Source organism: Bos indicus, chromosome 18, assembly GCF_029378745.1.
Source record: "Bos indicus isolate NIAB-ARS_2022 breed Sahiwal x Tharparkar chromosome 18, NIAB-ARS_B.indTharparkar_mat_pri_1.0, whole genome shotgun sequence".
In the NCBI taxonomy this organism is placed as follows: Eukaryota; Metazoa; Chordata; class Mammalia; order Artiodactyla; family Bovidae; genus Bos; species Bos indicus.
In genome coordinates, this window is record NC_091777.1 from 16,140,779 (window position 1) to 16,153,606 (window position 12,828).

The following is a 12,828-nucleotide window of genomic DNA, read 5'->3' on the forward strand; positions in this document are numbered from 1 at the left end:
TTCTGAGTGACTAAGCACAAAGAGGAAAAAAAACAAGAACAATGGGAATTTCCTCCATACATCACCTTATGTTCTCCTAAAGTCCACCAGTTAGGACATGGGGTTTCTCTCGGGGTTTTAGTTGTTACTATAGCTGCTGTGACTGGTGCTAACCTTGGGCAGAGTTAGTAAGGGGAAAAAAACAAATCAACCAGGGAAGCCCCATGCAGTTTGTGGGGGCCCCTCTCTCAGTGTTCTGGCTAGCAAACTTTGTGTGTCTATACCTGCTGTCAGTTCTACAAAGAGAAAGAAAAAACCAACAACAAACTAAGTAGTTTGTTGTTTGGGTTAGTTGAATACTAACCCCAAAAGGGGGTGTTAGTATTCAAGTTTTGAATACTTCCCTTCCAACCCACTTTCTAATGGTTACTTTTCAGAATCCTCATGCAATTGCTTTCTGTACTCTATCTAGTTTTCAGTTATAATAAGAGCCATAAGCTACAGTAGGATTATAATATCTTGGCTGATTCTAGAAGTCACTTATTTTAAGGGAATAAAATTGATAAATTTTACCTTTATGGTTTGTACTTTGTGTCTTCTCTGTTTTTAATAAACTGTTTCCCAGCCAAAGGTTACATAACTATACTCCTGTATTTTCTTCTAGAAGTTTTAGTTTTAACATTTATGCCAAGTGCAAAACAGGTTATCTCACATCAATAGTCAATTGTTGTAACATCAATTATTAAGTGTTTCCTTTTGATCTAGCATGCTATAATATTATACACTAAGCTTCCATACATATGAGGTCCTATGTTTTGATACTTTATTCAGTTTTATCAGTTTGCATACCCCAGTGATAAACGCATTCCATCCAACCACCACAGTATCATCTCAAAGGGTAAGTACTCTCACTCTCTTTTTATTAAAAATTGTCATGGTTCTTCTGGACCCTTTCCTCTTTATGTGAATTTCAGAATTAGCTTGCTAAGTTCCCTCAGAAAGCCCTATGGGGATTTGGCTTGTAATTTTAAATTGATTAATTTGGGAATAAACATTTCCATCTTCTCATACATGAAAATGGTGTATGTCTCTCTGATTTCCCCCATTTCTGTAGGTCTTCTTTTCTGTATTTCAATATAATTTGAAAAATTACTTCCTGGTATGATTTTGTGTTTCACTTTCAAATTACTTTTGGAAAGCAATTTATTTTTATAATTGATGAACTTTTTTTCTCTTGTCACATTGTTGTTCAGTCGCTAAGTCATGTCTGACGCTTCATGATCCCATGGCCTATAGCACACCAGGCTCCTCTGTCCTTCACTATCTCGGAGTTTGCTCAAAATCACATCCATTGAGTCTGTGATGCATCTCACCCTCTGCTGCCCCTTCTCCTTTTGGCTTCAATCTTCCTCAGCATCTGAAGCTTTTCCAATGAGCTGGCTCTTCATATCAGGTGGCCAAAGTATTGGAGCTTCAGCATCAGTCCGTCCAATGAATATTCAAGGTTGACTTTCTTTAGGACTGAGTGGTTTCATCTCCCTGCAGCCCAAAGGATTCTCAAGTCTTTTCCAGCACCACAATTTGAAAGCATCAATTCTTTGTCCTCAGCCTTCTTTATGGTTCAACTCTCACATCTGTACATGACTAGTGGAAAAATCATAGCTTTGACTATATGGACCTTTGTTGGCAGAGTGGTGTCTCTGCTTTTTTAGGTGTGTTATAGCTTTCCTTCCAAGGAGCAAGCATGTTTTAATTTCATGGCTGCAGTCAGCATCCACAGTGATTTTGGAGGACAAGAAAATAAAATCCGTCACTGCATTCATTTGTTGCACTGACCACCACCAAATAAAGTACTGGCAATAGACATAAGCTTAAAGAAAATGATTTTAAGGTTTCACCATTATGATGTTTGCTATAGGATTTTAGAAGATATTTTTCATCATGCTGAAGATATATCCTATGTTGGAATTACTGATTTTCATTCATCAATAGATTTTAAGTTTTATTGATTTTTTGCATCTATTGATATATGTGGATTTATCTCCTTTAATGTGTCAATATGCTAAACCATATCATTTGATTTTCTATTTTCTCACAGTAAGCTGTCCACAAATGTCAAAGATAAGCCCATCTTTGGTCAAGTTTTCTAAAAAATACTTGTTAGGTTTAGTTTGTTGCTACTTAGTCTTTTGGGTCTTTTTCTCTCTCCTTCATTTTACAAATAAGTCTCTGTTTTAAAATTCTCTCATGCTATCTATTTAGTTTTGATAAAACAGGCTGGGGAAAGTTGTTCTTCAGTTTTCTAAAACAGTTTATATAACAGTTTTATATAGCATGTTCCTTAAATATTTGGTAAAATCTAATTAGGGCAGTTTTTCTGTTATCATATTTTAAGTATTAGCTTGGTACAAAAGTAATTGCATTTTTGGATTGTGAATTTTAAATCATTATAACTAGATTCAAACATATTTTTGTTAGACAAAATAGGAACCATTACAATCAACACATTTTCGCCAACAAGATACAAGTTTGTTTATTCCTGTAGCATAAAAATCCATGCTGCAGGATTCAACAAACTCTCAGAAAGCATTTTCTGCATCCTGCTGGTTATGAAAGTGTTTTCCCTGCAAAAAGTTGTCAAGATGCTTGAAAAAGTGGCAGTCCATTGGCTAGAAGTCAGGTGAATACGCTGGATGAGGCAAAACCTCTGATTCATTCACCTTCTGAAGCACGTTGTGCAACATGTAGTCAGAATCAGATATTATGGAGAAAAACAAGGCTCATTTTTATAAAATTTTTATGCTTTTACGTTATGAAAGTATGATAGCACATTTACAGTAGACTTGGAAAATACAGAACAAGATTACATGTAGTTCCACTATATATTAGAATTGACCCATTCTGTTGACCAAGGCCAGCTGCAGGCATTGAAGTTTTCGGTGCATCTCATTGACTTGCTGAGCATACTTCTCAGATGGATTGCTTTTGCCAGGATTCAGAAAGCTGTGTGGATCAGACTGGCAGCAGACCACCAAACAGTGACCATGACCTTTTCTGGGTACAAGTTTAACTCTGGGAAGTGATTTGGAGCTTCTTCTTGGTCCAATCACTGAGCTGGTCCTTGCTGGTTGTCATATACAATCCAACTGAGAAATGGTTGCTGTTGTTGAGTACAATAAGAGAAAACAACAATTCTTTTGATTTGTGGTTAGTGGCACCCCACTCCAGTACTCTTGCCTGGAAAATCCCATGGGCGGAGGAGCCTGGTAGGCTGCAGTCCGTGGGGTTGCACAGAGTCGGACACGACTGAGTGACTTCACTTTCACTTTTCACTTTCATGCATTGGAGAAGGAAATGGCAACCCACTCCAGTGTTCTTGCCTGGAGAATCCCAGGGACAGGGGAGCCTGGTGGGCTGCCGTCTATGGTGTCACACAGAGTCGGACACGACCGAAGCGACTTAGCAGCAGCAGCAGCAGCGTGAGCTATCAACTTATCAAGCTTTTCCACCTTTCTAATTTGCTTCAAATGCCAAATGACCACAGAATGGTTGATGTTGAGTTCTTGGACAACTTCTTGTGTAGTTCTAAGAGGATCAGCTTCAATGATGGCTCTCAACTTGTCATTATCAACTTCTGATGGCCAGCCACTATGGTCATCTTCAAGGCTCACATCTCCTTTGTGGAACTTTCTGAACTACCACTGCACTGTACGCTCATTAGTAGTTCCTGGGCCAGATGCACTGCTGATGTTGAGAATTGTCTCTGCTGCTTTTTTGACCCATTTTGAACTCAAAATAAGAAAACTGCTCAAAAATGCTTTTTGTCTAATATCATTTCTATAGTCTAAAATAAACAGCAAGTAATAAAGTCATTAGCAAAAAATACAGTGAGAAATGCATATTAAAATGATTATAATACAACATTTATTTAAGAATGTACTCCAGTATCAAATGGCAAAGTTTAACAATGCAAAGCCACAATTACTTTTGTACCAATCTAATACAAAATCAGTTTTGTCAATTTGTTAAGAGTTTATTTAGCTTTTCTATTTCTTTGACTTTGATAAATTATATGTATGTAAACATGTACACATACACATACATTATATATTTCAGTAAATTGTTCACTTAGACTGTTCACAAATATATTAGCAAAGAACAATCTAAAGTATTTCGATTACGGAAAATTTCAAACACACAAAAGCAGACAAAATAGTGTCATAAACTCATTTTACCCATTCCCTAACTTTAGCTTTATCTTCCCTGATAGCTCAGTTGGTAAAGAATCTGCCTGCAACGCGGGATACCTGGGTTCGATCCCTGGGTTGGGAAGATCCCTGGAGAAGGGAAAGGCTACCCACTCCAGTATTCTGGCCTGGAGAATTCCATGGACTGTATAATCCATGGGGTCGCACAGTCGGACGTGACTAAGCAACTTTCACATTCACACCCTTCATACTTTCACTTCTGCCTCACATATTATTCTAAGACAAATTCTAGAGATATCATTTTATGTGTAATTAGTTTCATATATAAGGTTAAAGATGTTAAAAAATAACTTCATACTATTATTAACCAAATGAATAATTTCTTAGTATCAAATTCTAGTGTTCAGACTTCTAATCGTCTCTTAATGTTCCTTGCCTTTTGTAGTTTGTTTGAATCCAAACCCATTTGACTTGTACTTTTTTAATCTGTACATTCCCCTGCTGGTTTTCTTTTTCCCTTTGTTATTTATTGAGGAAATGCTATTCTTTGCTGCTGTTGTTCAGCAAGTATTCTTCATAGTTTGTCTTACAATGCTTTTTTTTTTTTCAAATCAGCTGTAGTTGAGTGAATGACCTTTCCCGCTTCTAATATTGTCTTTTTTCTACATTACTCTTGCCAGAAGTATGCTTGTTGCTATTTTTTTTTTAAACAAAAGGCCAGCTTTTGGTTTTGTTGAGTCTTCCTTTCTGTAAATTTTGAAATTCATTTATCTCTGGTCTTCTGTTATTATCCTTTCTTTGGATTCTTCAGCTTATTAAATTTAAATCTTTTTCTTCTTCTAAAATTAGTATTTATGATCACAAATTCCCTAAAGTACACTTACGGATATCCTGCAAGTTACAATATGTAGTATTTTCACTATTGCTAAGTTTTTTTTTTTATGAATGTGTTCAAATTTTCATTCTAATTTCTTCTGTGATGTATCAATTACTAGATGATATATTATTATTTCTGAACATTTTTTTAAAATTGAAGTTGACTTACAGTGTTAATTTCTGCTGTACCATTCAGTTATACACATATATAGGCATGTGTGTATATGTAGATATACACATTTTAAAGACACTGCTTTCCATTATGGTTTAACTCAACTATACCTATCGAATATAGTTCCTTGTGTTATATAGTAGGACTTTGTTGTTTATCCATTCTACATGTAATAGTTTGCATGTGTTGACCCCAAACTCCCACTCCATCTCTGCCCCACTGTCCCTCCTCCTAGGCAATCAAACGTTTGTTCTCCATTGCTCTCCATGTCTGTAAGTCTGTTTCTGTTTTGCAGGCAGGTTCATTTGTGTATTATTTTATATTCCACATGTAAGTATATCCTATGGTATTTATCTTTTTCTGATTTACTTCACTTAGTATGATAATAGCTAGTTCCATTCATGTTGCTGCAAATGGCATTATTTTGCTTTTTTTTATGGCCAAGTAGTATTCTATTGCATACATGTAACACATCTTTATCCTTTCAACTGTTGATGGATATTTACATTGTTTCCATGTTTTGGCTAAGGTAAATAGTGCTGCTAGGACGGAGAAGGCAATGGCACCCCACTCCAGTACTCTTGCCTGGAAAATCCCATGGATGGAGGAGCCTGGTGGGCTGCAGTCCATGGAGTCACTAAGAGTCAGACCCGACTGAGCGACTTCACTTTCACTTTTCACTTTCATGCATCGGAGAAGGAAATGGCAACCCACTCCAATGTTCTTGCCTGGAGAATCCCAGGGAGGGGAGCCCGGTGGGCTGCCGTCTGTGGGGTTGCACAGAGTCGGACACGACTGAAGTGACTTAGCAGCAGCAGCAGGAACACAGGAACCCACTATAGTTTTATCTGGATATATGCCCAGAGTGGGGCTGCTGGATCACATGGTAGTTCTATTTTTAGTTTTTTGAGGACACTCTTCTGTAGTGGTTACACCAACTTACATTCCCACCAACAGTGTAGGAGGGTTCCCTTTTTTCCACACCCTTATTAGTATATGTTATTTGTAGACTTTTAAATGATGGCCATTCCGGCCAGTGTGAGGTGGTACCTCATTGTAGTTTTTATCTGCATTTCTCTAGTAATTAGCAATGTTGAGCACTTTTCCACAAGCCTACAGGCCATCTATATTTTTTCTTTGGAGAAATGTCTATACAGGCTTTCCACCCATTTTTCGCTTGGGTTGTTTCTTTGTTGAGTTTTATGAGCTGTTCGAATATTTTGGAAATTAAGCCCTTGTTAGTGCATTATTTGCAAATATTTTCTCCCATTCTGTAGCTTGTCTTTTCATTTTGTTTATGGTTTCCTTGGCTGTGCAAAAGGTTGTAAGTTTGATTAGGTCCCATTTGCTTATTATATTGCCTTGGGAGACTGACCTAAGAAAACACTGGTACGATTTATGTCAGAGAATGCTTGTCTATGTTCTCTTCTAGGAGTTTCAAAGTTTGTTTTAAGTCTCTAAGCCATTTTGAGTTTATTTTTGTGTATGTATGGTATGAAGATGGTTCTAACTTCACTGATCTACAAGCAACTATCCAACTTTACTAGTACCATATGGGGTTTTAAAGTTATCTTTTGGTTTCTGGTTGCTAATTTAATTGTATTTTTGTCAGAGAATGCTCTGTATGATACCAAGCACTGGTGTGTATGTCAGACTTCCTTTTTCCATCCAGTGTATGGATCAGTTTCCATAAATGTTTCATGCATGCCTGTAAAGAATGTAAAATCTCTGAATGTTGGGAGTTAGGATACCATGTTCCATTAGGCACACTGTGATGTTTAAACCTAAGCCTTGACAATTTTTTTTGCATGTTTGATTAAATTATTGAGAGGTTAAAAAAATTACACATTATAATTGTGGATTTGTCACAATTTTCCCTTGACAACTGTCAATTCATGTTTTGTGTATTTTGAGGCTATATTAATAAATAAAATTTAAAATATATCTTCCTTATGAATTAGTGACCATCTTGATTTCAATTTTAATAGTTATACTAGCTCTTTTAGTATCTATTTCTCTGGTTTTTGTATTTTCAAAATTTTCTGTAGTTAACCTAAAACAGATACATTTGGATTTTAACCGTAGCACTTGGTTTGATTATTTTTGCCCCCGATACCTTAATTTTGCCCTCATTCTTGAAAGACAGTTTAGTTGGACATGGAATGTTCGAATTTCAGATTGCTGGTTAATTTTTTCCCTTAGCACTTTGAAGATGTTATTCTATTGCTTTCTGGCTTCTATTTTGCTATTGGTTATTCCTTTGTTATTCTTTCTAGGTAGTCTCTTCTCCCTCTAGATGTTTTGGAGATATTTGTGTTGTCTGTGATGCCGATTGTAACTCAGGGTCAAGTAACACTTTTTTTCCTTGCTTTGAGAATCACTGTATGTCAATGCCTTTTGTTATTTCTTACAATTTTCTTAATAAATTGCCACTGTCTCCCATCCTCAAGCTACTTTCTGGGTCATTTTCTCAAATCTATCTCTCAATACTGTACTTTTTACTTGAGGAAGATCTGTTTGGTTATTTTTAAAGTTTCCTTGGTATTTTTCTTTCTCATATTTTGATACCTACTTGTTGGATATTTAAAACACTTCAGATCTTGGGGATCTAAGGAACTTCCTGCTGTTACGCCTGCTAACTCAACCTGCGGTGAGCTGTTCACCTAGACGCTAATTCGGGGGTCTATTGTTTTATCTATGGCAATCTTGTGGCCTACATGGCTATTTGTATTTATCTCTGCCAGATGAGTCAAAAGGTGTAATAAGCCCAGGACCATTTTATTCATATTGGGGCTAAGTGATTCCTGGGCTGAGCATGGAACATAAATTTGCACCCCAAACTAATAAAGATAGGTTTCTAGGTATCAACTGTCAGGGGAGACCTCAGCCTCACCCCCATCCTGAGACTGAGCCCCAAAAGATAAGCTTCTTTTGTTACAACTTGTGCTCATGGAAGACTTTTTTTTACCATTTCATGGCGACCATCTCCCTTTGTGGGTTCCAGCTTTATGTGGTGAACCTCGCAAAGGCCACATGAACCCTAGGCCTTTTATTTGTCTCCGTGTGGGTAATATCAGGCTCCTGGCACGTTCACCCGAGTAGTCACAGGTTACTGAAATCAGCAAGGGGCATTTGGCATTTGTACCATCAATTGCAGTTTTCAGCTTACTGCTCTGGTTTATAGTTCTTGCACTTCTAGTTAATAAGAATTATCTTCTTTTGGGGGGTTTATCTATGCTTTAAAAAGGATGTCTATTACATATTATTTAATGTTTCTAGGTGTTTTGTAACAGGTAGGTTTTCAGGTTATCTAATCCATCACATTACCAGCAACTTTAAATTTTTGTTAATTCTTTAAAGGTTTGTTCTCTTACCCTCACTTTTTCCCCTCTTTTTACATTATACATACAATAAATACAATTTTAACTGTTACTATTCCCAGAAGTACAAATTAAAAGCAAAAAGCAGCAGTAGTTAGGAACCAGTCTCAATCTGTCAGTTATATAAAAGCATCCTTCCCTGTGGTACTTTCCAATAAAAATTCTACATGATTAGCAGAGGACAGCATGATAAGAACACAGAACTAAGACAATGTTCTAAGTTCTAATGTTCAATGTTCTAAGAACTAAGACAATTTGTGTTTTGGTTTTGACACTGTTATAACCAACACTGAGATCTCTGACAAGACACTTCAACCTCTTATGGCCTGTTTTACCTCCTCATAAAGAGGTTTATGAATCTATGATCACACTGATCAATACCTGTACTGTCTGGTTAGGAATACACAGATTTTAAGAATCTTAAAATAAGAATATTAATGTATGTGTAATATTCCTAAAGTTTATATTGTAATTTATTTAACTACAACAATGCTGATGTTAGGTGTTCAATAATGTTACTGAAATAAAATTTAAAAAAAGTTGCAACATCAGTTTAACTAACCAGTAGGTATCTGCATGAACCAAATAACACAATGTACAAATCACATCTTATTATATCATCCTCAGAAGTGACTGCGTACTTAATACTACCTTAGCTTTCGGAGTAGCTTTAATCGTCCATATGCAATCAACCGCTTGGCCGGGTTTCGTCTTTTCCTCTTGTTCTACCTGACTAGAACGCACTATCCCATCAGCTCCTGATAGCTCAAACTGGCAATCTAGAAAGGACAGATGAATGATGTTCAAAGGAAAATAAGACTAATCAAAGATGCCAAGAGAAAAAAAAAGAGGTAATATACTAAACCTGGGATGGGATTTAAAATACCTCCTAGGTAAGTAAAGTCTGGATCTGTAACAGAGAAAAGAAGAAAGTGATTGGCACCGAGATATTTTAGAGTTAATTTAAGGCTTAATGTCTTATGTTATATCTAATGCTGCATTTAACAACAAAGCAAGAGAAAGCTTTCATTGGTGTATACTACAAAGCACTGCTCACTTATAGGATTGATGTTTTTAAAAATGATAATGCTTAAATTTTTGATCACATTATGAATTAATAACTTATTTATGCTACCTGAAACTCACAACTCTTTCTCAACTGCAGTAGCTAGTAGAAAGATACAGACTGCAATGAAATATTATCCAGTCTTAAAAAGGAATGAAATTCTAACACATGCTATATAACATGGATGAGTCTTGAAACGTTATGCTAAGTAAAATAAGCCAGACAGTTAAGGACAGTGTAAGACTCCATTTATTGAGGTCCCTGGATTAGTCAAATTAATAGAGATAGTTTTCACGGGGCTGTAGGGATAGGGTAATGGGAGTTAAGTATTTAATCGGGACAGAATTTCAGCTTGGGATGACAAAACAGTTTTGGAAATGGACAGTGGCTATGGTTGCACAACACTGTATATGTACTCAATGCCACTGACTTGTACACTTAACAGGGTTAAAACAGTGAATTTTATGTTACACATAATTTACTCCTCCTCACCATAGTAGTAGCTGTGTGTGTGTGTGCTCAGTTATGTCCAACTCTTTGTGACCCCATAGGCTGTAGCCCGGGCTTCCCTGGTAACTCAGGGAATCAGGTAGGCCTGATACCCACTCTATGATTCTTGGGTTTCCGTGGTGGCTCAGACGGTAAAGAATCAGCCTGCAATGCAGGAGACCTGGGCTCAATCCCTGGTTTGGGAAGATCCCCTGTAGAAGGGCAAGGCAGCTTGCCCAACCCAGTATTCTTGCCTGGAAAATCCCCATGGAGAGAGGAGCCTGGTGGGCTACAGTCCATGGGGTCATAGAGTTGGACAAGACTGAGTGACTAAGCTATAGGCTGTAGCTCACCAGGTTCCCCTGTCTTGCCTGGAATTTTCCAGGCAAGAATACTGGAGTGAGTTGCCATTTCCTTCTCCAGGGGATCTTCCTGACCCAGGGATCAAACCCATGTCTCTTGCGTCTCTTGCATTGGCAGGTGGATTCTTAACCACTGAGCAACCTGGGAAGCCCACTGTAGTAGCTTAATGAGCTGTATTTTCACAATGGCAGTAAAAAGAAAGAAGACTAAATGATATACCGTATATTCTTCCCTGTGAAATAGTTCACAGAAAGTTGACAATCAATAGTTTATATTAAAATAACTGATTTAATTAAATTGGTCAGGTATTTGATTTTTAATAACTAAATCAATTAACTGAATTGATACTTCAGCACCAAAAATACATTATATAAAAAAGTCTTACATAGAGTCAGGTTTTTGCAAATATGTTTAGACTACCTGAAAGAAAAAAAAAGGTATCTTAATCATTTGAACAATGCTTTTAAAAATATTAAAAAACAAAGCCAGGCATCTTTATATGTAAAGATGCTTAGAAGAAAAGCAGCTCTTTTTCTTCTATTATATGTATCATGAGAGCAACTTCATATGGTTTATGGTTAAAATATAGACACATTAAAATAAAAAGAAAATGTTTAAGATTTCTAGACTAATTACCTTACATTTGCATTTTATAGTACTTCAGAGTTTCTACATACCTTATGTTTAATATTATGCGAATAACAATAACATCAAGATCATGTAATATTTTATTTTATAGATGAGGAAACTGAATCAGAGAGAGATGATGACTATTTTGGATAATATAATGGCAAAATCAGGACTAGCTCTAATTCTCTAGACAATTTTTCTTTCTCTATTGTGTTACTTTTATAACATGGGTGAGGATGCCACAATCTTACTACTGAAGAAAAAAAAAGGTCAAAATAAATAGGTAATTCATAAATAGCTAAATCATGGCTGTCTAGTTATTTAAGCCATATTTATAAAATAAATTTTGTCCAGGGATTTGTGAATGTGGATGAAACCTACTAACAATGAGAAACTAGTATCTTTTAAATACATGAAATTCTCTGAGCTACTGGTGATATTTGTTGAGGCAGAGGCTCGTAATGGGTTCCTACTTCCTGGAAGTAACTGGAATAACTCTGAAAATTTTAGTGCAATGACAATATCCCTAGAATTCTTGCCTACGTGTGAAGTTCTGATTCACTTGCCAGATAGTTGCTATGATTTTTTTACTCTAATGCTGGTTAAGATTTAGATTTATCTTTGACACATCTCTGCAAAATTGGTGAAGTGTTGTTACTTTCTTTTACTTAGGGAGGTTGGGTTTAGTTAAAAAAGAATAGTCTCTGTGATGTATTCTAAATTTAGGCTAAAATTTTTCCTACTTTTTTCAACATGTACTTTGATAATCATGCTGAAAGTCAATGGTTAAGATTTGGTGCAGATTAAGATTCCACTGCAGAGGGCATGGGTTCAATCCCTGGTCATGAAGATTTCACATGCCATGCAGCATGGCAAAAAAAAAAAAAAAAAGAAATTAACAAGAATTAAGCAATCAGTTACATATAAAAACTGTCAATTAAAATAGGTTTAAATAGGCTAATTAGTCTAAGATATTTTAGACTAGCAATTTTTTCATTCTGACAAGTTTATATGTCTATCTGAATTTTCAAATTTTTTAGACACCTGTTTGTAATTTTAAAATTTATTTTTATTGTAGTAAAATATTTACCCTTTCATCCATTTTTAAGTGTACAGTTCAGTGGCATTATGTATATTCACAATGCTGTGCAAACATCACCACTCTCCATTTAAGGAAAAATTTAAGACAAATTTTAATATGATACAATTGCACTCCACGGTACTTAGCCAAATGAGTTAAAAACTTGTCCACACAAATGGCTGCTTATGGATGTCTATAGCAGGTTTATCTGTGGTTGCTAAAACCTGAAAGCAGCCAAGATATCCTTCTACACAATAAACAAACAAACTGTGGTACATTCATACAATGAAATATTATTCAGCACTAAAAAAAAGAAAAGCTACCGAGCCATGAAAAATACAGAGGAACCTTAAACAAATATTACTAAGTGAAAGAAGCCAATCTGAAAAGGCTACACACTGTAGGATACCAACTGCATGATATTCTGGAAAGGGCACAACTATAGAGACGGTAAAAAGATCACTGGTTGCCAGAGCTGGAGTGGGAGGGATGAATACACGGAGCACACAGGACTTTTAGGGCAGCTGGAATACTCCATATGACCATGTACTGGTAGATACATCATTACACCACTACATCTGTCC

General features: G+C 36.2%; 2 protein-coding genes across 6 annotated transcripts in view; one reads left to right on the forward strand and one right to left on the reverse strand.

Moving 5' to 3' along the window:
* Window positions 1-12,828, forward strand: part of LOC109572527 (PDZ and LIM domain protein 1-like) — a 174,905-nt gene that overhangs the window by 62,636 nt on the left and 99,441 nt on the right. The gene's annotated exons all lie outside the window — the stretch shown is intronic.
* The window catches only part of NETO2 (neuropilin and tolloid like 2), a 65,067-nt gene that overhangs the window by 35,886 nt on the left and 16,353 nt on the right, over window positions 1-12,828 (reverse strand). The window contains exons 5-6 of one of the 2 annotated variants that reach the window (XM_019979390.2): window positions 9,502-9,525; window positions 9,267-9,394 (exon numbers count right to left, since the gene is read on the reverse strand). In XM_019979390.2, the coding sequence (XP_019834949.2) occupies window positions 9,267-9,394; window positions 9,502-9,525 (152 nt within the window). Of the gene's footprint in view, window positions 1-9,266; window positions 9,395-9,480; window positions 9,526-12,828 lie in introns of both variants that reach the window. The other variant, XM_019979388.2, reaches the window with a different exon arrangement.